Genomic DNA, 26,031 nt, shown 5'->3' with positions numbered 1-26,031 from the left:
TAGGTGCAGCAAACCACCATGGTACATGTATATATACCCATGTAACAAACCTGCACGTTCTGCACATGTATCCCAGAACTTAAAGTAAAATAAATCAATAGATAAATAAATAAATAAGAAAAAAAGAAAAGGAGTGAAATGTATGAAATAGCACTAATGCCTCACGTAAGTCCCCCTCACCTTCCCTTCCTCCTTATTCTCTCCCAGGAAGTAACCACCATCCAGGAATTGTGTGCACCCTTCCTTTGCATAGTTGTGCGTATTTGTTAAATGTAGATGTAGCCATAAGCTACATATGAAGTTGTCTTGTATGATTTCAATTTGAATCACGTGAACGGCATCGTCTTATACTGGGATTGTCTCTTCCAAGGAGGTAAGACCGTCTTTTCCATTTTTTTTTTTATTGTGGTAAAATACACAAAACATAAAATTTACCACCTTAATCATTTTTGTGCAAACATCACCATCATCCATCCACAAAACTTCTCATCTTGCAAAACTGAAACTCCATACGAACTTCACATCCTTCCTCCCCTCAGCACCTGGCACCCACCATTCTACTTTCTGTGTCTGTGATCGTGACCACTCTGGATACCTTGCAGAAGTAGAATCATACAGTGCTTGTCTTTTTGTGGCTGGCTTATTTCACTCAGCATAATGTCCTCAAGGTTCATCCATGCTGTAGTGTATGTCAGAATCTCCTTCTTTTTAAGGCTAAATAATATCTCAGACACATCAGACACATTTTTTTTTTTTTTTTTTTTTTGAGACGGATTCTTGCTCTGTCACCCAGGCTGGAGTACAGTAGCACAATCTCGGTTCACTGCAACCTCCCCCTCCTGGGTTCAAATGATTCTCCTGCCTCAGCCCCCTGAGTAGCTGGAACTGCAGGCGCGTGCCACCACATCTGGCTAATTTTTTGTATTTTTAGTAGAGACGGGGTTTCACCATTTTAGCCAGGATGGTCTCGATCTCCTGACCTCGTGATCTGCCCACCTCAGCCTCCCAAAATGCCAGGATTACAAGAGTGAGCCACTGCTCCCGGCCCTCAGACACATTTTTAAGAAGTAAGGCTAGTCCAACAACCCACCATCTCATGTCATCCTTGCTTCCTCCTCTACAAGCCCCCTGCCACCTATACACAAACACCCCCAAAGATGGAGAGCACCCACTCTTCCAAAAGGAGGTAAGGAGTAGAAGCAGCTTCATGCAGCAAAGCAAGTGCTGGTCCTGATGGAAAGAAGACACCGCTAACAGGACCTGCATTTCACTTGGGGAACATGCAGGGTGGAGACAAGGGATGATACCGACCCAACGATTTACTGTTTACAAAAGCATGTGTAGGGTCGGGCACGGTGGCTCATACCTGTCTGTAATCTGAGTGCTTTAAGAGGCTGAGGTAGGAGGATCTCTTGAGCCCAGGAGCTCCAGACCAGCCTGGGCAACAATGCAAAACATTGTATCTACAAAAAATAAAAATAAAAACATCAGAGGCCAGGTGCTGTGGCTCACACCTATAATCCCAGCACTTTGGGAGGCCGAGGCAGATGGATCATTTGAGGTCAGGAGTTCAAGACCAGCCTGCCCAACATGGTAAAACTCCATGTCTACTAAAAAATAGAAAAAAATAAAAAATAAAAAACACAAAGGTTAGCCAGTCATGGTGGCGCATGCGTGTAATCCCAGCTACTCAGGAGGCTGAGGCAGGAGAATCACTTGAACCTGGGAGGCGGAGGTTGCAGTGAGCCAAGATTGTGCCATTGCACCCCAGCCTGGGCCACAGAGTGAGATGCCATCTCATAAAATAAAATAAAAACAGCAGCCAGGTGTGGTGGCATCCCTGTAGTCTCAGCTACTCTGGAGGCTGAGGTGGGAGGATCGCTTAAGCCCATGAAGTCGAGGCTGCAGTGAGCTATGATTGTACCACTGCACTCTAGCCTAGGCACAGAGTGAGACCCTGTCTCTAAAAGAAGAAAAAGCATGTGCGCACATTACCTTATTTAGCCCTCGCATCCTTTACCTACGAGTTCCAGGAATATTACTGCACCTCGAAGACCCCCAGGGGATGGTATAGTGATGTCATTTTTCTATATTCCGTAAGAGTAGCCTCCAAAACTGTTGACCAATCCTTCCCCAAACCTGTCCAGTGTCCTCAGGAGTGGAGCTTGACTTTCAATAAGGAAAGGCAATGAGGAGAACCAACACAGACTAGGAATAAAACGGCCAGGAAGAAAGGAAAAACAGAAGCTATCAGCCCCAGCAATGGGCCAGGCCTATGCAAGGTGCTGTATACATCACCTGTTATATTCTAATTCTACACAGTGGTGTGAGGAGGGTAATAATATGAGTTTTCCCACTTCCATTCAATAGCCATCAGATTCAGAAGGTTTAGGTGTGTGCCTGAGGCCACACACAAGTCAGAAGCAGCACTGAGATTCAGACTCGGGGCCATCCAACTCCAGACATTCAAAGCATAAAGTCTACGGAATTTGGGTGGGTCATAAAGTATAGGGAGTTTGAGTGGGTCAGGAACCACCTTGCAGGGTTGGCTTCTGACACAGCCACATTTGTCAGAGTAGGAGACAAATCTTTTCCCCCTCTCCTCCCCAGGTGAAGCTGTCACAGGGCAGGGGCCTGGGGCATTTTATGGGGAGAAGGAAAGCTGGAAGGAGTCCATTGAGGGTGGATTTTTCTCTGATGCAGGGATGAGCAGGTGCCCAGCCTTCAAGATCTGCAATTTGAAGCTAGGAGTGGTTCTGCTTGGGACCAAGGAGATTGAAGAGGCCCCAGAGGAGAAGGTGGGCTGGGACTAACTCTCATCTAGAGTTCAGCTTTCACATCCCAGGGTTTCCAGGATGGCCTCCAACTCCAAATATGCATTCATCCTGGTCAGTCTTAGCTCTCAATTCTTGAATTAGAAAATACTGTAATTTGGCCGGGCACAGTGGCTCACACCTGTAATCCCAGCACTTTGGGAGACCGAGGTGGGTGGATCATGAGGTCAAGAGTTCGAGACCAGCCTGGCCAAGATGGTGAAACCCCATCTCTACTAAAAATACAAAAATTAGCTTGGTGTGGTGGCAGGTGCCTGTAATCCCAGCTACTCGGGAGGCTGAGGCAAGAGAATTGCTTGAACCCAGGAGGTGGAGGTTGCAGTGAGCCGAGATCGCACCACTGCACTCTAGCCTGGGCAACGAGAGTGAAACTCCATCTCAAAAAAAAAAAAAGAAAAGTAAAAAGAAAGAGAGAAAGGAAGGGAAGAAAGAAAGGAAAGAAAGGAAAGAAAGAAGGGAAAGAAAGGAAGAAAGAAAATTCCATAATTTCAGAGTTAGGCAAAACTTCAGGATTCTTTTCTACATAGAATAGCAAAGCAGACAGGTATTTGGAAAAAGAATCTCTTTGTGGACGACAAAGTATGCTTTTGGTCGGAATATTCCTTATCTGCCCTGTGGCAATTAAATTGAAAAAAAAAGAAAAATCTAAAGCCCCATGCCCCTGAGTAGATCTGAGTTTTCATTAGTTCAACTAAAGCTCCCAGGGAACTTTGTCCAAATTCAAACATAATTCCATGACAAAGAATCCACCGTCCTGTCCTGCCTCTTCTCCATCATCAGGGACATGAGGCAAAATCAAAATTGTCTAGTGTTATTCAACCAAGTTCTGAGGAACTTGTAGGCTAATGGCTTGGAGCATCTTTTAGGCTTGTCGAGACCATCATCCAAATATCCAGGTAGGCAGATGCTTTCAAAGCATCAAGTCTAGGGGGTTTGGATGAGTTAGGAACCATCTTGCAGGGTTGGCTCATGACAGAGCCACTGACAGTAAGTCTGAGGGAGAGCAGAAACCACACAATAGTCTTCACACAGAGGTGCCTGTCAACGTCACCAATGACTCTACATCACTAAAGCTGACGCGCACTTCTCAGACCCTATCTTACTTGACCAATCAGCAGCATTGAACGCAGATAATAATTTATTAAAAGAAAAACTTGGCCGGGCACGGTGGCCCATGCCTGTAATTCCAGCACTTTGGGAGGCCGAGGTGGGCAGATCACAAGGTCAGGAGATCCAGATCATCCTGGCCAATATGGTGAAACCCTCTCTCTACTAAAATACAAAAATTAGCCGGGCATAGTGGCGGGCGCCTGTAGTCCCAGGTACTCAGGAGGCTGAGGCAGGGGAATCGCTTGAACCCAGGGGGTAGAGGTTGCAGTGAGCTGAGATTGTGCCACTGCACCTCAGCCTGGTGACAGAGCAAGACTCCGTCTCAAAAAAAAAAAAAAGAAAAAGAAAAACTTCAGACAAGAGTTTTTTTGAGCAAAGAAAATACACATACAGGTAAAACTGTATATAGGCTTTTAAAAGTTAGGAAGTAGCTGCCCTCAGGTCTGGAGAGAGACATGATGGGGTACGTAGGCAATGTTCTGTTTCTTGATCTGCGTGCTGGTCACGTGAATATGTTCAGTCTATGAAGATTCATCAAGCTCTACATTTACATGCGTGTTTCTAATATGTATATTAAATGTCAGTAAAATTCTGGGACTTCTTTGATCTTCCTGGTTATTTCTAATTTCCAAGAAAGAAATGCAGTCTTCTTTACCCCTTCCACACACACACGCACATGCGCACACACACACATATGCACACACACATACACATGCACACACACACACGTGCGGGCACACACACACTGCTCCTAGTCCTACTCCTGATTGGCTCAATGCTGTTTACCGCACAAATTAGGACCTGATTGTGATTGGCCTTCTGTTTTGGGAGGGCTCCAGTACTTGAACTGGGTTTCTGTCTCTTCAGTTCTAATCCTACTGAGTTTCCTTATGTAATGAAAATATTTCACATTTGGGATAAATTTTTAGTATCCTTAACCACTAAAGATAACAGTAGTTACCTTCCTATGGCCCGGGATCTATGCTAGGCTAACACTATGCAGTGTGGTTTGTCCTTCCATTGGTCCTGCCGATTTTACAGACAGGGAAGCTAAGGCTCAGAGAGGTGAGAAACACTCCCAAAAGTGTGCTCTTTCTGATATTTCCTGTCACACCTCCAAGTGGTTCTTTCTGCAAAAGGCTTCATTCTGTTTAGCAGTTTTCTATGCTTTTCATCTCCAATTAGAAAGCAAAGGCCAGAAGGTCTTCTGCCACATCCATCCAAACTACCTGGAAGCTACCTGATTATGAGGGTTACTAGAAGTGAGGGCAAGGATGTTTGTGCTGAAAATCCCAGGTTTGGATCGTTCGTGCTCAGTCCCAAACCGCAGAGGAAACCTCTAATAGTCAGGCAAGCCAGGAGAGCTTTGGCAAGAGCCCTGAAATCAGACCCGGCCAGCATGTGTTCCTGAATATCAGAATAGACACTATATTTACCCTGACAGCCTTTTAGTGCAACTGAAAGCTATAAATAACCATTAGGGCCCAAGCAAGTGGCCTTAACACATGGATTTTCTTCCAAAAATGCAGACCCATTTTAATTAAGTTTGTAATTAACCACTGGGGAGGGCAGGCCCCCTGGATTCGGTCTGCTTTCGGAGACACTGTGAGTAATTTCCTATTTGTTGAACATTTGGGGATTAGCACGCCCGCTGGGTGTTCAGCTTGGAGGCTTGCACAGAGCTAAGCTCCCTGCAGCCTTGGGCCTCCCCCTGCCCTGGGAGTCCTGATCAGTGTCTCTTTGCAAAGCCAATCCCCTTTTACTCCGTTGTCCCCCAGAACAAGATGGGAGTCATGGCCATGCTGATGCTCCCCCTGCTGCTGCTGGGAATCAGCGGCCTCCTCTTCATTTACCAAGAGGTGTCCAGGCTGTGGTCAAAGTCAGCTGTGCAGAACAAAGTGGTGGTGATCACCGATGCCATCTCGGGACTGGGCAAGGGTAAGCTGGCTTTGCTCCCACCTGTGCCCATTTCTGCCCCCAGGGACTGGCAGGGTGGCAGGGTGGCAGGGCGCTGTGTGGGCAAACCTGCTCGGTGGGAGGGGATCGATCCTGTGTTCTCTCCCAGCTTCTATCATTAACCAGCAAGTTTCCCATCTTTTGGAGGCTGCAGATTCCTGATAAATGAGGGTGGTGGAATATCTAGGGTTGCAAACTCACAGCCTAAGGGCTAAAATTGGTCTACAGATGTGATTTGTTTTGGCTTCATGGGGTTTCCAGAAATTTTGAAAATGCAAAGCCTTTAGCTGGGGCAGTGTACTGGTTGTGAGCCCAGACTCAGGAGCTGGGTTGAGTTCCTGGCTCCAGCCATGACTAGCTGGTTACTTCCCTTCTCTGCCTTAAACGTCTCATCTGTAAGGCAAGGATACCAGCAGTCTCTACCTCATGATGCCATTGTGAGGAATAAACGAGTTCATAGATGGATAGCACTTAGAACAGTACCTGGAGCTACAGTGGATATCACTCAGGATTAGTAATGATGATCATGAACACATATAGGCAAAACATGCCCACACTAGTGGGCCACACACCCCACCCATCCCTATTGCATCACACTTGGCCTGATTCTTTCAATCATTACACTTTCTGGCATTGAAGGCATTTGCATTTGCAACCCCTGAATTATATCACCTCAGAGGGGCCCTTCTGCTGGCGACATCTATGACATGAGGGGCCGTAATTGTCCTTAAGTTTGCAAGATTCTCACTCTATCCTTCCTGACAATGGTAGTACAACTTTATATGTTACATAGTTAGCGCAACTTTTGCTGTTGTTTTTATTATTTTTAGTACAGCATAGATCCCACACAGCCAAACATTCATTAGTAACTCAGTAAGTGTCCATTGAGTCCACTGTATCCTGAGCATTGCCCCGAGAGTCCCTCGGGGGGGCTGGGCACTTACTCTCATAGTGCTGCCATCGTGAGAATGTTTGTAACCTCCCTGAGAATTTTCTCAGAGCCTGCTGCTCATCCTCTTCGGCATCCCAACGGGAGCCAATCCACATGCTTTGAGGATGGCTTAGTTTTCAGTGGGTGATCGACCCAGGCCCATCTTGTAAGATAAAAAACAAAGCATAAGGCAGATAGACTAGGCTCTCTAAGTGGCCCCTAGATGAGTCTCACAAACAATTCCCAGAGAGGATATCCTGTATCAAAAGGGAGCGAGGCACACAAACTCAAACTCCTTCTTCTTCAAGGGCAAGCCAGGGGACACACATTTGTCAATCAGACCAGACAAAAGACAACAGGGAGTGTGCCGCCCTGGAGAGCTGGAAAAGAGATGCCCACCTAAAGCTATTCAGAACAGAAGGCTTTGGGAAAAATTTGCTCTCCAAATAGTGCACCTTTGTTTGGGATTGCACCAGGCTGTTAATATGCGATCCCTGATACGGCCTCTACCCTGGAACCTGTCCTGACACCTTAATTGCTCCTTCCTCTTGAATGGTCCTTGTGGACCAGCTTCTTAACTGGCCCTTTGTAAGTGCATACCGCATTAGTGTATTTCTCATGCTGTATCTGTGTGTTTCTCAGTGGGTCCACTAGATACAGGCTTCCCAGTGCTGGAGCCTGTGTTTTGTTCACCCAGGCAGCCTCAGCACCTACCTCAATGCTTGGTTAGCATACTCAGAAAATGTGTATTTAATGAATAACCTCTAAAAGTGACATGTGATCAGGGAAGGCCCTCATTGGGATAAGTGTGTTCTTGCAAATTTGTTTTATTGCTTTCCAGCTTGATTCCAACATAGTTGGAGAATACACTTTGTGTGATTTCAATTCTTTTAAATGTGCTGAGGTTTGTCTTATGATCTATCTTGATATGGGTTCTGCGAGTGCTTAACAAGAATGTACGTTCTGCCGTTGTCCTACAAATGTGGATTCAATCCTGTTGGTTGGAGAAGTTGCTCAGTTCTTCTGTAGCCTTGCTGGTTTTGTGTCTTATTAGGTAGAAATACAGTTTTACTGATCATTGAGAGATGTGTATTTGTTTTAATCATCTCATTCATTTTTAAAACACCTCATTCAGCTGTAGTCACACATGATGCAAATCAGGCACCCAGGAAATACATCTCATGAGGGAAACAGCCTTTGCAGGACCTCATGGCCTAGCTTGTCGTGTCTACTGTCACTGTTCTTTTTTTACTATATCTCATTGACCCGCCCTGGAAAGAAATGCAAAGAAGAAAAAAATAAAGTCTCAGTACTTAGCAGTAACTTGAGATGCTGGATGTGTGTGACCTTAAATAAACGCCTAGCTCCCCATGCTGCTGATGGCAGTGATTCCGGGCTCCCATTGCTGCATGTCTCAAGCCCAGGGCACTGAGTGGATGATGCAGGCTGTGCACAGCCGCTGCACACCCTGGTGCCATGGAACCTGCATGAACCCCATGGGTGCCATCGGGAGCAGTAGGGAGTACCACGCCAAGTTGTTTACTAGGGAAATCAAACAGACAGACAAAGGTCGGGACATCTAGCCCCCGCTCCAAACCTCCAGGATTTGGCCAAGCTGGGAATCCTGTCACCTTGTACCCACTCTGTCTGCAGCAAGAGTGACAATCAAGGCCAGGCGCGGTGGCTCACGCCTGTAATCCCAGCACTTTGGGAGGCTGAGGCGGGTGGATCACTTGAGGTCAGGAGTTCGAGAACAGCCTGGCCAATATGGTGAAACCCCTGTCTCTACTGAAAATACAAAAATTAGCTGGGCATGGGGGCTCTTGCCTGTAATCCCAGCTACTTGGGAGGCTGAGGCAGGAGGATTGCTTGAACCCAGAAGGTGGAGCTTGCAGTGAGCCGAGATCATGCCACTGCACTCCAGCCTGGGTGGTAGAGTGAGAATCCATCTCAAAAAATTAGTTAATTCATTAATTTATTTATTTGTTAATTAAAAAAAAGAATGGCTATCAGAATAGCCAACCCCTGCACTTGAGCTGCTTCAGAGGGTACAGCTGAACGTCAGCCCTGCCTGTGTGTTATCACCTCAAAGGTGCAGTTTCTGTCCTTTAAACATTTCTGAAATCAGACTGATTGTCTTTCCATCCATAGCATCTTGCAATCCCCATAGGCCACCCTTTAAAATGTCACTGTGGCTCACGCCTGTAATCCCAGCACTTTCGGGAGGCTGAGGTAGGTGAATCGCTTGAACTCAGGAGTTCGAGACCAGCCTGGGCAACATAGTAAGACGCCCCCCCCATATCTACAGAAAATGTAAAACTTAGCCGGGTGTGGTGGCATGTGCCTGCATTCCCAGCTACTCGGGAGGCTGAGGTGGGAGGATCGTTTGAGCCCGGGAGGCCGAGGTTGCAGAGAGCTGAAATCATACCACTGCACTCTAGTCTGGGCGACAGAGTGAGACCCTGTCCCAAAAAAATTAAAATTAAAATTAAAGTCATTTATTATCTCTGAAATCAGGCAACAGCTCATCATCGATGGCATCTTACATTGATAAAATACAGAAAGAAGGGCTCAACTTATGTTTATTGAATGAAAAAGAAAAGCCTGGTACCAAAGTGCTCAATGTGAGATACCTGCTGAGCTGATAAAAGAATATAAATAAGGACACCTGGGTATACCCAAGGCCTGGTTTCAGCGGAAATGACTTCTTCAGGAGCAGTGCCTCTAGGCTTGCCTGCAGTAGCACCGAGGCACTGAGCACGCCACTGGGCTCCAGCCTCCCAGGCACACCTGGGCAAGGCAAGGTGTTAGTGGAGAAGGGAAATGGAGTGATAGGGAAGAATGCTCCTAGCTGTCTGTTCTAACAAGGCCAAGGCCAGAGGTTTGATCTGGCTCCTGCTCGCAGGCCCCTCACCTACTCCGGTGCCCTGCAGCAAATAGATGCTCTGGCCAGGTGCAGTGGCTCATGCCTGTAATCCCAGCACTTTGGGATACCGAAGCGGGGGATGACCTGAGGTCAGGAGTACGAGACTACCCTGGCCAACATGGTGAAACCCCATCTCTACTAAAAATACAAAAATTAGCCAGGCATGATGGCGGGCGCCTGTAATCCCAGCTACTTGGGAGGCTGAGGCGGGAGAATCACTTGAACCTGGGAGGCAGAGATTGCAGTGAGCCGAGATCACGCCACTGTACTCCAGCCTGGGCAACAAGAATGAAACTCCGTCTCAAAAAAAAAAATAGATGCTCATCATCACGAGAGGGAGGGAGCAAGGAGTGAAAATGCCCCCTCAACGTGTCCCTTTCTCAGCAGTGGGCATTGGCTAAGAGGAGCCTAGCGTGGAGAATGTGTTACTCCCCACCTGGATGTCAGACTCCTGGGGTTCACATCCTGGCTTCCCTGCTGGCCAGGTGTAGGACTCCGGGTGATTTATTTCAACCCATTGAACCTCACTTCTCTCATTTGTAATATCCAACCATCATTCTGCTCCAGAATGACAGCTGAAATGCAGAAAGGCTAGACTTTCTGCTGCCCACAGAAGTTTCTTTTAGTGAATTCTGTTATAAAAGCCATATATATTTAAAAGAATTTTTTTTAAGTAAAAAGAACACAAAACACACCTAGAACCCCACGTGCTTGGGGACATCCTGTGTGAACACATCCTTCATTTCCTTTCACGGGGATGCTTATGTGAGTAAACAATCATGAGCGAGCATGAATCATGGGTGTGGTGAGACAGTCCACCTCAAATTTATTCAGAGGGGAGAGTCCTTCCTCTGCAGCTTGAGAAAAAAAAAATCAGGTGGTTCCTGACTTTTCTGATTAATTATTATTATTATTATTTTTTGAGACAGAGTTTTGCTCTTGTTGCCCAGGCTGGAGTGCAGTGGCACGATCTCGGCTCACTGCAACCTCCACCTCCCGGGTTCAAGCGATTCTCCTGCCTCAGCCTCCGTAGTAGCTGGGATTACAGGCACCTGCCACCATGCCCGGCTAATATTTTTTTGTATTTTTAGTAGAAATGGGGTTTCACCATGTTAGCCAGGGTGGTCTCAAACTCCTGACCTCAGGTAATCCGCCTGCCTCGGCCTCCCAAAGTGCTGGGATTACAGGTGTGAGCCACTGCACCTGGCCTCTGATTACTATTAGATTATGCAAAATCCTTCGGTCATGGCGGGTCCCGAAACACAGCATTGATTCGGGAATTGGGATGCCCAGTTTAATATCTGATAACATGTCCATTTTCGTTGAATTCAAACTTTCTTTACCCCTCTCTGCTCCTCCCCACAGCTAGTGCAAGTTGAAGGGAAGCTTCCTGCTGTTTCTGAGGCTTCTAGGGCCTCAGGGACTGGAAGGAGGTAAGATAGGAGAGCGAGGAAAACTCTCACCCGACTGACAGTGCTATGAGATGGCTTCAAGGTCCATGGGCCTGGCACATGTCTAAAACTGGGTCTGAATCTTTCTCTCGTGGGCACTTTCATGAGCCTTTCAGAGGCCTCCCTAGGATTATTCATTTCTGTGAAATGGGAGATGTGGGTTTTTTCTTCACTCACTCAATCCCTCCTCAGCCCCTGGTTCCCGGGCAGTCTACTTCCCACCAACCCTGTCCTTTGGAGTTCCACTGCCCTTCTGAGAGGTCCTCTTGGGCAGACTTCAGATGAGCTCTCAACCAATCTTGACCTACCCTGGCCATTGGTGGCTGTGACTTCTTTGGCTCTGCAGGCCACCCCCGATGGCGAGGTCCCAGCTTTCCTTTTCTCTGCCCTCAGGGCATTGGCTGAGCCCCAGGATCTTGCCCATAAGACATGAAGCTGGGCTCCTGGCTACGGGGAACCGCGCTGTTCTGTTGATTCCGCCTATGCCCTTCACTCTGGGATGGAGGCAATGGAAAACAGCCCCAGCCTGGGCCCACGGGTGAAAACTCACCTAACATTCTCTCCAGGGGATCCTCCTTCGAAGTCCCCGCTATTCCTCCTCTTCTTTGATTCATTCGTGTCCTATTTGTGGTTAAAGGGAACTGAACTTCACATGACATGTTTTTAAAATTTCCTTTGAAAGTCAGCATCTTGGACTGGCATCTAACTTTCAAATTTATATCTATTTGATCTCAGTGCTTCAGTTAAACTTCTAATGTAATCTATTTTTACATATAGATATGTAGATTTACTATTCTATTACATACATAAACCATGACCCAGCATTATGGCATCGTATTCAACACACTGTTTTGAAGCTTTTTTAAAATTATTTTTAAGCTTATTCTATTGCGAACTTCATTCCAAGTCAATAGACCAATTTCTGCAACATCAATTGTAAGGGCTTCAAAATTGTTATTCACAGTGGCCAACAATGTGGCCAAGACTATTTCCAATTTTGTTTTTGATTATCTGATGGATTAAAATTAGTCCCATGTTTTAGTTTGCATTTATGTATTACTGGTATTGATTCATCTTCTGTATCTTGATACTTTTTTTGTGAATTTCTTACTCATCTCCTTAACCAGTTTCTTTATTAGCAACTTTATCTTTTTTCTAATTGATTTGTAAGAGTTCTTCATATATCGAATTAACCGTTTTCTGACATATAGATTATAAACACTTTTTCTAAATTTGTCTTGTCCTTTATTTATGGGTGTTTTTTGTTTTTGATTTTGTTTTGCTGTAAGAAGGTTTTTTGTTTTGTTTCGTTTTGTTTTTTTGAGATGGAGTCTCGCTCTGTCCCCCAGGCTGGAGTGCAGTGGCACAATCTCAGCTCTCTGCAAGCTCTGCCTCCTGGGTTCACGCCATTCTCCTGCCTCAGCCTCCCGAGTAGCTGGGACTACAGGCACCCACCACCACGCCCGGCTAATTTTTTTGTAGTTTTAGTAGAGACGGAGTTTCACCGTGTTAGCCAGGATGGTCTCGATCTCCTGACCTTGTGATCCATTCGCCTTGGCCTCCCAAAGTGCTGGGATTCAGGCGTGAGCCACCACGCCCAGCCAAGAAGAGTTTTTTAAAAGGGTAAAATCTATAAATCATTTCTATTAGGATTTTTTTTTCCTTCAATGAATGCACAGGAGCCCTCCCCAATGCAAGGGTATATATTCATCTCTACCTTCTTCTAGTTCTGTTTTGGTTATGTTTTTGTATTTCACTGTTTAGTATATTTTGGTGTAATGCATCCAGCTTTTTTTCTCCTCCCAAATAGGTATTCAAACACCACTTTTTTTTTTTTTAAACAGAGTCTCACTCTGTTGCCCAGGCTGGAGTGCAGTGGCATGATCTCGATTCACTGCGGCCTCCATCTCCTGAGTTCAAGAGATTCTCCTGCCTCAGCCACCCAAGTAGCTGGGATTAAATTTTTGAGTTTTTAGTAGAGACGGAGTTTCACCATGTTGGCCAGGCTGGTCTCCAACTCCTGACCTCAAGTGATCTGCTCACCTTGGCCTCCCAAAGTGCTGGGATTACAGGCATGAGCCACCAAGCCCAGCCCCAACTTTTTATGTAGTACGTTCTTTTCCCATTGATTCAACATGTTAACTTTATCATACACTAAATTCTCCTCAATACCTGACTCGATTTATTATCAATATTTCTATCTAGACTTGAACTGCTAACTCTTTAATTTCTGTAGTTTTACAATATATTTTAACAACTGTTTTTCAACATGTTCTTTGCTTTCCTTCATATTGAGTATTCCAATTAAAGTGTGCAAAATATGCCATATAAAGTGTAGGATCTTTCTGTCATTTCCCAAGACCCGTTGGGACCCTGATTTACTGGATCAATTTAACTTGGAGACAAAATATTATGTCAATCATATAAAATGATTATTAAATTTATCATTCAATAAAGATATCAATCTTTATTGAATTTTGTCATCCAGACTCATCATGGACAGCTTCTTTCTCAATAAAACACTTGCATTGAGAGGAATCTTCCCTTCTCTGCAGCCCTAACAATTCAAGGTGACATTGTTAACCCAGTTACTTCTGGGTTCAGGTTTCCTTCTGTCAGCAGACTGAGCTCTCCTAGAGCCCTCCTCCCAGCTCTCTCAGGGATGCCCAGTACACCTGTTTTCAGGCCTCATGGAGACCTCTTATCCCCACAACTCTCTGCTTGGGTCCTCTCTTGGCCTTTTCTGCCTTCACTCCTGCTCCCACCTGATTTAGACTTCATAGTCCAGCATCTCAATTCCTCCATCTCTGCAATACCACAATTTCCCTATCCATGATGCCCACTTACTGAGCCCCAGCCAACTGTCCTGTCCAGCAGGTCCCTTCTCTCCACCTGCAGCAGGCTTCTGGGCCCTGCTGGAGAAAATCACACAACCCTGAGTTCACTTGGAGCCACAGAACTCGGGATATTCAGCCTCCACTGGGCACCAGGCTGCCAGGCTGTCCTTCCGTGTTCCCAGCCAGTCTGAGTCCACCACTTCATGGTGTAAATGAGACAATAATAGGTTCTTCCCTAGAGTAGGTGCTGTTGGTGCCTCTTCCAGATCCCTGTACTTGGTCAGTTCATGCATTTCCCAGGCACTGTAAGTGTTGGCTGCAAATGGCATGCAGATTGCAAATGGCATGCAGATTGCAAATGGCATGCAGATTGCAAATGGCGTGCAGATGCCTCCTTTCCCAAAGACTTGTCCTCTGCCAGTGGACGCCGCCCTGCCTAGGAGTTACACACCTTATGCACGCACCCCCAGAGAAGGCAGCCCACATCAGTGACTGATTGACACTGGTGTACAAAGGCTGATCCTCTTGCCTCCAGCTCTGCAATGGAGTTTAGACTCCAGAGTCTTCCTTGGATCAAACCAAAGCTAGACTTTCCTGAGACCACGTCCTCTCCTGGCCCCTATTCCATGACCTCACTCCCCGATAGGCTGTCTCTGAAGAGCAAGCCCTCAGTAAATCCTGGCCACCCAAATCCTTGTCTCAGAATCTGCTTCCTAGGAACCCAACCTAAAGATACTATCTCATAAGGTTATTGTGAGTATTAAATGAACTAGAGAGATATGTAGGAGATATGTACATATCTTTCAACAGTTCCTACAGCAAGCAAACTCTCCAAATCTGTGAGCTTCTATTGCTTTTAAGTATCATCAGTATTGCTGCACAAGAATTCTGTATGTCTACCAGCTAACACTTAGTTGAGAAAGTGCTATATTGGGTGAGTCAGGAATCAGTCCAGAGGAAAATTAATTAGACAGAAAGTAGGTTTACTTTTTAAATAAAAAGAACCCTGGCTGAAGTATCTATCCCAGAGAAAATGTGGAGGAAACTGGTGACATTTGATTTGAAAAAACATGGTGGTTAGTCTCCATTATCTTTAGATTGAGATACCTCTAGGGCTGCGGTCCTGGGGGACCAGGTAGGCAGGTTCATCCTTCTGTTCAGTGTAAGGAAGAATTTCCAGTAATCAGAACTTTCTAACAAAGGAGGAGTTGTCTCACTCCACTGTGAGCTCACTTTCACAGAAGCAACTAAGAGGAGGCTGGAAATGACAAAAATTCCAGCCCGGGGAGGGAGTTGAATGAAGTGACCTCTAAAGGACCTTGTGGTGCTAAGACTTCCGAGTTTTTTGAATTCATGAGTTCCCAAGAGAGGGGGTTCACTGTCAGTGGCTCCATCCACACAGTGTGCCCTGCCCTGTTTCCTTCTTCCCCACAGAGTGTGCTCGGGTGTTCCACACAGGTGGGGCAAGGCTGGTGCTGTGTGGAAAGAAGTGGGAGAGGCTAGAGAACCTATATGACGCCTTGATCAGCGTGGCTGACCCCAGCAAGGTAAGGTCTTCTAGCAGTCAGCGTGGGTAACTCCTGGGAACTGCCAGCCTCCATTGATCATTCAGGACCAGCTCTTGGACCAAGTGGAAGAAACTTGGTGATTGCTCTGGGGAATGTGAGGCAATGAACCCAATGACCTTGACATAGGCATGTTTGCCATTCATAAAGGGTTGACTTGTTTTGACCACCCACCATGACAAAATCGTGTTCTGTAGCCACAGCCCCTCGCCCTGACCCTATATAACTCAAACTCAGCAAGGATCTAGAAGACAGAGGATGTTACAGGTATGGGCTGTGATTACAAACACAGTCATTTTTTTTAATACCTCAACTGATATCTCCATCAAAGAAACCAGATAAATGAGATCCCATCCCAAGAAGTCTCCCAGGAAGTGAACACTTATTTCAATGAGGCTGCAGTTTCCAAAGGTTTTTCTGGAGCACTGGTCAGAGGACTGTCTTTGCAGCTCCCTTCAGGATATTTTTTTCTAATCTTTACCTTTGAGGTTGCATTTGGTGTTTAGAAACAGCTCAAAGTAATTCAGAGGTAAGTCTGATATTTGAGAAGATGAATCAAACAGGACAACACAGAATGCCCCAAAGGGTGTTTCTAGGGATGTGATTAGGCACTGGGAAAAAGCGAGGGTTTGCAGTCAGTTGTGTGAGAAACACTGAGTTAAGCTAAGCTTGTCCAGTTTCTTCACTACAGGACTTTTCAGAGCCTTTAATATGCCAATGTGCACTGCGTATCTCCAAGAAGAACCTGGAGAACAGCCTGTGTTTCCCAAACAGATTTGACCACGGAACCCTCTCTTCAAGGGCATATCTCAGGACTAGTCTTTGTCAAACACTGGGATTGCATTTACCACTTGGTGTCATCAATTTTCCCATCTGTCCACCCTCCTACACATTCCTAGATCAATAGAGTCTTGATGCAGCAAGTATCTGGTTAAACACAGTGCCTGGCACATAGTAGATGCTTCAGAAATATTGTGTTGGGTGTATGATTTTAGTTTTTTAAAATGTGGCTATAAAGTACCGTGATGGATTTTTTTTTTTTTTATCAAATTCATCACAGTACTTTATAGCCACAAAGGAGCTCAGAAATGTTAAAAGTAATGATGTCACCACTGGAGTCAGTGCAAACCTGCAAAGGGACCGCTGTGAAGGGCGACATTCATTTATCAGTTCTGGAACCCTGGCCAAGAGCTTAGACTTATCATTGCATATTCATGTCAAGATTTGTTGTTGTTTTTGCCCTGGTCCCCAAGTATGAATTCTCTGGCAATATCCTCCATCCCAGAATCATCTCTGCTTCTTCATCTTTTTTATTTTTTCAGTCATTTCATGATCTTTGAATTTCAAAATGGGTGGCTTTTAGATCAAGGGCTCCCAAGGTCTGCAAGAGGGAGGAGATCTCACACATGCCCTGACTCTCTCATTGGTTCGGCAGACATTCACCCCAAAGCTGGTCCTGTTGGACCTCTCAGACATCAGCTGCATCCCAGATGTGGCAAAAGAAGTCCTGGATTGCTATGGCTGTGTGGATATCCTCATCAACAATGCCAGTGTGAAGGTGAAGGGGCCTGCCCATAAGATTTCTCTGGAGCTCGACAAAAAGATCATGGATGCCAATTACTTTGGCCCCATCACATTGACGAAAGGTCTCGTGAGTTTGACTTTCCCATGGGTATCTGGACTACCAGATTCTACAGAGGGCTCTGTTAAATAGCCAGACAGTCATCCTATTCTATATGGAATTCCCCAGTCCCCTTAGAAAATTCCCTACCTATTGGTTGAAAGCTTTCAGCATTCCCATTGTAAGTGTTTATGAAGGAAAAGGAACTCAGGAAGTATCTGATTGGTATATTTCAACCACCATCTCTGTGAAACCCCTCTCCCCACCCAAGCCTTGCCCTTTTACTTTTCTCTCCTTACATCCATGGCTTCCCTCCAATTCGACGTCTCTGAACAATTGTCTCATCCTCCAACAATTGTCTCAACAATTGTGTACATTCTGCTATATCAACCTTGCAGTTGATCTGCTTCTAACCATGACAGTTGGTCAAAGGTAAAGATTCTGTCCTCAGAAATGAAGAAGAAAAAGGGCTTATCACCAGACTACAAGAGACCCAGTATTCTGTCAACCCCTTCACAGAAACAGGGAAGGCAGGAGGCTGTCTCTCTTTAATGAGTAAGATGGTGATTCCTACGTGAACCTGTCTGAGGGGCCTAGGAGATACCCAGGTGCAGATTTCTCACCATCACGTTCAAACGCAGGTCTGAAGCCTGGAAAGTGGGGCTGGAAATGACCATAGAGTAGAATGAAAAGTTGACAGATCATGAGGTCAGGAGTTCAAGACAAGCCTGGCCAACATGGTGAAACCCCATCTCTACTAAAAATACAAAACTTAGCCAGGCACGGTGGTGGGAGCCTGTAATCCCAGCTACTCAGGAGGCTGAGGCAGGAGAATCGTTTGAACCCAGGAGGCTGAGGCTGCAGTGAGCCGAGATCGCGCCACTGCATTCCAGTTTGGGTGACAGGGCGAGACTGTCTAAAAAAAAGAAAAGTTGAAGCCCCTGCTCTCCAAAAAAATAAAAGTTTATCAAAGCAGAAGCTCAGGGGGAATGTAATGTGGAGAACGCCTCCATTTAGGGAGTGGGGTGTCCTGGCAAGGTCTGAGATCTAGCCTGATCTTACAACTACCTTCTCTACAACCAGCTCCCATGCTGGGTACTTCTAACAATAGGATTCCGAGTACTAAGACAGATGAAGAGAAAGACACATTTGGGGCAGAAAGATGACTTTCCAGAGCTTCTAGAATGGTGTCCCAGAGATAACAGTTTCCTCCAGTCCAGTCCCTGTGGACACAGCAATCAGGCCAGCACCGGTGTGTCATCTACCAACCTTTAACAGAGACTTTCACTGGCATCAAAGCAACGAACCAAGAAAGTGGAGTGGAAAAGGGCCAGAACTGGTTTCTCCTCCTGGTTAGCCCTCTGCCCTCTGACTCACTAAGGACCCTGGGTCTAGTCCGTAGCGCTGGACTTCAGTTTGTCCATCTTGGGGTTTTTCCTTTCTTTTTTTTTTTTTTTGAGATGGAGTCTTGCTTCTATTGCCCAGGCTGGAATGCAGTGGCGAGATCTCGGCTCACTGCAACCTCCACCTCCTGGGTTCAAGCGATTTTCCTGCCTCAGCCTCCTGAGTAGCTGGGACTATAGGCGCATGCCACCACACCTGGGTAATTTTTGGTATTTTTTTTAGTAGAGTCGGGGGTTTCACCATGTTAGCCAGGATGGTCTTGATCTCCTGACCTCGTGATCTACCCGCCTGGGCCTCCCAAAGTACTGGGATTACAGGCATGAGCCACTGCACCCGGCCCAGTTTGTCCATTTTAACATGGAGGTGCTGGGTTTCCCAGATCATTCTGAAAGTTGACCCTTTGAGTATTGTCTTACTGTCTTTTCATTTTTTGCCATATCCCCATTCCGCCTGTACTATTATTAATTTAATACCTTTCTCTGCATTTTCTCAATTTTAAATTAAATTCACTTTAGGAGGAAATCTGTATAAAACCAACATAAATTTAAAACCTCTTTCATCCTCAATAAATAAAAGGCAACCTGAAAATTAACAAATTAAGTTCTCCCAAGGTAGCCTGAGAACGTCAGAATCCTCCCTCTCTTTGTTAAAAGATTAGCATATGCAAGAGAGGCGTTAAAGACACACTAGAACCATTGTGAGACTTCCTTCTTCCTTCTGGAGGCCATAGTAGGAGAACTGAAACGGGAATGACGTTCTTACTACTGAGATGAGCGTCTGTTCTATTCTACTGGGTACCGTACTCACTACTTGAGTGCAATATGCCCATGTAACAAATCTGCACGTGTTCCCCCCGCATCTAAACAAAATTTGAGAGGAAAAGAAAATAAATATAAATATGCATTTTTTTAAAAAAACGAAATCAGTGTCACTAAATGTACATCGGTGGGAAAGCACCAATTTAAAATCACCCAGCAATTCGCCAGCCCATGCTTTGGGAACACTGGATAAATGATTGCAGGACTCACTCCATCTCTGCCCTGCTGCAATCTAATTACCACGGAGGTAGCAGAGCCCTGCAATGAGGGTACCAGGGGCAGGGGTCTGCCTGCTGCTGCCTAACTCAGTCTCAAAGTTTTAACCATGTTGCATTGTCCTGTGTTTTCCAGCCCTGCTTCCCAACATGATCTCCCGGAGAACAGGCCAAATCGTGTTAGTGAATAATATCCAAGGGAAATTTGGAATCCCGTTCCGTACGACTTGTAAGTTGCTAAGATAAAAATATGATATCTTCTGTTGTATGTCTTACGGTACAAGGTAGGAGCTGTTGTGTCTAAGACTACGCAGATGGTCACAGGGGAAAGGGTCCAAGGATGACACCATCTGGATTTTCTTTCATCCCTATGGTTCCTATTTTTTGAGCGCCTACAGCATGCAAGTGACTATGGGAGATGCTGAGATATTAAAGATGAGCTCCCTCTGTCCGCGAAGCTCACAGTCTCCCATGGGGACAGGGCATGCACTAGGTGAACCTGACAATGCCAGGTGAAGGTCACGCTCCTGACAAAGATGGACAGTCGTAGCTCCAATGCCCCCTTCCTCCATAAAGATGCCCTTGAAGGTCAGGGAAGATTACCATTGGGAAAGAAAAGGATGGGTGCACATCACAAAATGGAAGGGCAGTGAAGACCTTCTGAGGAAGAAACCAGGAAAAACAGAAAGGGGCAGAATTCAGGGTGGGGGCAGCTCCAAAGATGAGCGTCCTTTCAGAAGTTCAAGGGGGAGAAGGACTCCTAGGTGTATGTTCCTGGGATCTAGCTGTAAAAATTCTGGAGCCATTTCCACATCTGATGAGCTAGTTCTAAGAGGTGGGGAACATGCCATATATATTTATTTGTGGCCCACACTACCATATGCAAATTAGGGGCTCAGTAAATGTTTGATGGGTACAAGGGTGGAAGGGAAGAAGGGAGGGAGAAAAAATAGTAGGTTCCTATATGAATTTGCTCAGGCTGCCGTAACAAAATACCAAGGCTGGGGCTTACACAACAGAAATTTGTTTTTTTATTCTGGAGGCTGGAAGTCCACGATCAAAGCGTCAGCAGGGCTGGTTTCCTCTGGGACCCCTCTCCCTGGCTTGCAGACAGCTGCCTTCTCGCTGTGTCCCCCCATGTGCACGTGCATGTCTGTTGCCTCCTTGTACGTCCAAATTTCCTCTTCTTCTTCTTTTTTATTTTTGAGACAGAATCTCACTCTGTTGTCCAGGCTGGAGTGCAATGGCAAGATCTTGGCTCACTGCAACCTCTGCCTCCCAGGTTCAAACAATTCTTCTGTCTCAGCCTCCTGAGTAGCTGGGACTACAGGCGCCCACCACCATGCCTGGCTAATTTTTGTATTTTTAGTAGAGACAGGGTTTTAACATATTGGCCAGGCTAGTCTCGAACTCCTGACCTCAGGTGATTCACCTGCCTCAGCTTCCCAAAGCGCTGGGATTACAGGTGTAAGCCACCACGCCCGGCCCCAAATTTCTTCTTCTTATAACAACACCAGTCAGATTGGTGTGGGGCCCAGCCTAATGGCCTCATTTAATTACCTCTTTAACTATCTCTAAATACAGTCACATTCTGAGTACTGGGGATTGGGTTTCAGCATATAAATTTTGGGAGGGCTGATAACAGAACTCAGCCCATAACACCCCCTCTAGTAGTGTTTTACCTTCCTTTTTCCATTTGCCTTAGTTAGTTTAAGCCTATGGTGCTGTGAGCCTGTGATGTGGGAAAACTTGATTACTCCTCCATGTAGTAACGTCAATGGGAATGGCTCAGGCAGGCAGGTGCCACCATGCCACAGGGTCACCGAGCGGCCCAGGGTCATATTAAGTCATTCCATCAACAACATCTTCCGTGTGGTCACAGCTGGGTCCCTGCTGGCAAGAAGAGGAAAGAGACTGTGGAGGAGCCATGCCCAATGTCCAAAGCCCCAGGCTGGCATTGGACATCCCATTGTCCCCAGGCTGGCAGTGGACATCCCATTGTCCCCAGGCTGGCAGTGGACATCCCATTGTCCCCAGGCTGGCAGTGGACATCCTATTGTCCCCAGGCTGGCATCACTGCTGCTCACATCCTATTTGGAGAACTCAGTCGCACCTAAGTGCAAGGGACGCTGGGGAGTGCAGTCCACCTGGGGGCCCAGGAAGAAGGGCAGAGTGAATGGGCCACATACATCAGTCTTTGCCACTTCCCGCATTTTCCTCTCTTCCCCAGCCCACTTAGGAATCTCCCCACTGCTCCTTGTACTTTTAAACTTTCTGTCTGTTATTTTCAGCAGCTGGGTGACTTTTCACTTTCCTTGCTTCATGCCTTCATTCATTCAACAAAGTGTTTGAATGCTTAAAGCCAAGTGATGGGGACACAGAGGTGACATAATATCACGAGGCATGGGCTTGACAATGGGCGCTTTGGCCACTGACCCGTATAAGACAAATGCACAAGTTTCCTGGGAACATTTGAAAAACATAGTATTGGGGACTCAGAATTCTCTCAAGGCTGTCTCCACCCCCATCAGTCATGGTCTGGCTTCTCTGCAGCTGAGGAATTCAGGGGCACAGTTTCCCATGTGAATGTCAGAACTGAAGCCATGCCACCCTGGACTGGCCCCAAATTCTCTTCTTCCTCTGAATCTGGCTTTGGACAGACACAAGGAGCTGGCGTGGGAGTGACCTGGGGTCTGCTGACTCAGAGGTTTCTTTTGACCACCCAAAAGGAATTCAGTGTCCCTGAGCACCCAGCACAGTTCCCTTACCATCCACCCAGGCAAGGAGATGGGGGCTCTGAGGCTCAGAACCAGGCACACAGACTTGAAAGGGAATGCAGCCTGCTGTGTGTCCCTCCTGCTGCAGGCACACACCCCTCTCCTGCGTTAACCATGCCACATGGGGCCGGGCACAGTGGCTTATACCTGCAATCCCAGCACTTTGGAAGGCCGAGGCGGGTGGATCACTTGAGTTCAGGAGTTTGAGACCAGCCTGGCCAACATGGTGAAACCCATCTCTACTAAAAATACAAAAATTAGCCAGGCGTGATGGTGTGTACCCATAATCTCAGTTACTCGGGAGGCTAAGGCAGGAGACTTGCTTGAGCCCGGGAGGCAGAGGTTGCAGTGAGCCGAGATTGAGCCACTGTACTCCAGCCTGGGCAACAGAGCAAGACTCCCTCTCAAAACAAAACAAAACAAAAAACACCACATGGAAAGTCACCTGTCCACGTGTCTGCCCCACTGATGAACTGAGGACTACGTGAGGCCAGAGCTACCTCTGTCCACCTCTGGGTCCCCAGCTTCTCACCCACCAGAGCAGGGGCTTCACTGTTGAATGACTGAAGGAATCAAGGAGATGGTAGATGAATGAAAAACAAGCTGGTAGACCTTTTTTTGGTAACACTTGTATTGGCGGTGTAATTCACATATCGCACAATGTGTCCATTTAAAGTGCATGGTTCTGCTGGGCGCAGTGGCTCACGCCTGTAATCCCAGCACTTTGGGAGGCCAAGACGGGCAGATCACCTGAGGTCAGGAGTTTGAGACCAGCCTGGCCAACATGGCGAAGCCCCATTTCTACTAAAAATACAAAAATTGGCTGGGCATGGTGGCACGCCTGTAAACCCAGCTACTCAGGAGGCTGAGGCAGGAGAATTGCTTGAACCTGGGAGGTGGAGCTTGCAGTGAGCCGAGATTGCACCACTGCAGTCCAGCCTGGGCAATAGAGTGAGACCCCGTCTCAAAAAAAAAAAAAAAAAAGGCCTCATTGGAGAGAACTAGAAGCTTGCTAGTCATGATGTCAGGGGAACCAGGAAAGGTTTCTGGTTGAAGGCATCTGGACACAGTGGCAGGAACCACAGTACATCCACTTTCTGCCCCTTCTGCCTCTGACCGACACCCCTAAAATGTGAAGTTGGGGTGCATCACACCCCAGATGTGGCTCTAACTTCCCAAAGCTCTAAGCAATGTCCACTCTATTCTTTTTGGAACTCCTGGAATGATCCTTTTTTCCCCAACCCATGGCTTCTACGATTTGAACTGGATTTGGTGAGTGGATTACCTGGACGGGCTCTCCGAGGAAAAGGGAAACAGGAAGGGAGAGGGGATATCTGTGATTCAGGCTCACTGCAGCCACCAGCTGGCCCCAGACCTTGGACAAGTTTCTTAGGCATCAGCCTTCCCAAGAAGGAAGGGGAATTCATGTTTGTGCCAGCATTCTGTATGTTTTCTCATTTGATCTTCACAGTAATTTGCCAAGGAAATATTGCCCCCATTTTAAAGATAAGAAAACTGCGCCTCAGAGAGGCAAAGAGATTTGCCCACAATCACATCACACCACCAGCAAGTGGCTAAGCTGGATTCAATTCCAGCTCTATGTCCACCACTCCCAAGGGCTCTCTGTCCTCATTTGTAAAGTGAGGGGCAGATTCTTGAGGATCTTCCCAGCTCTGCGCCTGTGGGAAATGTGTCTGTCGGCCCCCCTGCCTCCAATGCGCCCACCCGGAAGCAGGGGCGGGAGTGTCCTGCGCCCACCTCTGGATGGTTTCTCTTGCAGACGCTGCCTCCAAGCACGCAGCCCTGGGCTTCTTTGACTGCCTCCGAGCCGAAGTGGAGGAATACGATGTTGTCATCAGCACCGTGAGCCCGACTTTCATCCGGTCGTACCACGTGTATCCAGAGCAAGGAAACTGGGAAGCTTCCATTTGGAAATGTGAGACTTCAGAGGGAAGCTGGGGGCTCCTGGGGTCCTCTGAAACAGTCCAGTGTCATTGTTGGCGGGGGTGGTTAATGACCTTCAGATGGGTACACCTGAAGCATGAGTCTGGGAGTGGGGGTGGAGGAGGCTCAGCAACCCCCAACAGCAGGGCGGGGCCCCCAAACCTTTAGGCCTGAGGCACCCGGTAAACAGAATCCTCACTGCAGCCTACAGCCCATGCGCCCGCTAAGCTCAGCCACTCAGCTTCCTCTGCCACCTCGGCAAGCAACTGCCTATCTCTGGGCCTGTTTCCCAGATGTCATGGCCTGGATTCGGGGTTGAAGAACTTTCCCGCTCCCCCTTTCCCTTGCACAGAGTGGAGGCCGAGAGTCTAAAGCCAGGCCACCCGCACTGGAAGCCGGCCTCTGCCATGTATTAGAGGGTTGGATATGAGCAAGTCTCTTAATCACTTCGTGCCTCCCTAAGAGACAGGTATTGCTATTATTATTATTTTCATTTTAGAAAATGAGGGATAGTAGCAATACCTACCTCTTAGGGTTGTTGGAAGGACTGAAGGTTCTGGAATAGCCACCAGCCCCTCTATCAATCAGTGCACCTTATTATGGCCACTCTAAGTGTAGAGGCGCTACACCGTGCTCAGGGCTCTAGGTCCACCTTGAAGAACTGAGATGATCCAAGATGGGGGCAGACCAGGGATTTCAGGATGCTCCTGACAAGCACAGCTTCACGACAGTTACAAACAACAGTCCCTTAATCCACCTGGCACCTTCTTAGATCCTAACCTCTTTTGCATCCCTTCCCCCACACGTAACCGCCCTGCAAAATTATCAGGGCAGGAAACCAGGTCCATCCTATAGACGAAGATGCAGAAGGAAGCGCAGAGAGTGGAGTGTCTCCCGCGGGTGGCCGCGGTCCGCGGGTGGCGGAGGGGCCCCGGAACCTGTGACTCCGGGGACAGCCCACGCTTCCCGCCCCTCAGCCTTTGTGCACGTGCAGGGCTCTGACCAGCCGGGTCCCCACCGAGGCCATAACCCCCGCCCCAAAATGGGGCCTTTCAGTCTTTTTCAGGAAGCTGACCTACGGCGTGCACCCCGTGGAGGTGGCGGAGGAGGTGATGCGCACCGTGCGGAGGAAGAAGCAAGAAGTGTTCATGGCCAACCCCATTCCCAAGGCCGCCGTGTACGCCCGCACCTTCTTCCCGGAGTTCTTTTTCGCCGTGGTGGCCTGTGGGGTGAAGGAGAAGCTCAGTGTCCCGGAGGAGGGGTAACTGCAGGAGGCCAAATGGGCCAACCCTTGGAAATAAAGGTTTTTCTGGCAGGTGCTAGCGCTTCTGTCCTGTGCTCCACACTGGGGCCGCCTGCAGCCACACCCCTCACCTGTCTGAGGTCTCCCCGTGACAATGAGGATGGCCTGGAGCCAGCCCAGAAGCTACGGAGCCTGGGGTTCTCCACATTCTCAGGACACAGTTCCAGAAGCTTCCCTGCTCTGTAGGGTGACGACTCAGCAGGAAACAGGAGCTGCAATGCCTCTAACCCCCACATACACACACTCACACTGTACGCGTATGTGCTCAGGAACTCAGTCTGAAAACCACCTCCACTGTATACAAGGGTGACCTGGCCACGTCACCTCCACCCACGAGAG

General features: G+C 47.3%; 1 protein-coding gene across 1 annotated transcript; it reads left to right on the top strand.

Moving 5' to 3' along the window:
• The first annotated feature begins 5,420 nt into the window (after positions 1-5,420).
• Positions 5,421-25,704, top strand: DHRS7C (dehydrogenase/reductase 7C). Its single transcript, XM_002827021.6, has 6 exons — positions 5,421-5,882; positions 15,480-15,592; positions 17,046-17,256; positions 19,805-19,897; positions 24,226-24,381; positions 25,446-25,704. Exons 1-6 carry the CDS (start codon positions 5,729-5,731, stop codon positions 25,652-25,654), a joined length of 936 nt encoding a protein of 311 aa, XP_002827067.4. The 5' UTR covers positions 5,421-5,728; the 3' UTR covers positions 25,655-25,704.
• The last annotated feature ends 327 nt before the right edge of the window (positions 25,705-26,031 follow it).

This window comes from Pongo abelii, chromosome 19 (assembly GCF_028885655.2).
Source record: "Pongo abelii isolate AG06213 chromosome 19, NHGRI_mPonAbe1-v2.0_pri, whole genome shotgun sequence".
NCBI classification, from domain to species: domain Eukaryota; kingdom Metazoa; phylum Chordata; class Mammalia; order Primates; family Hominidae; genus Pongo; species Pongo abelii.
The sequence above is the reverse complement of the archived record's forward strand: the minus strand, read 5'-3'. Positions and strand labels throughout refer to the sequence as shown.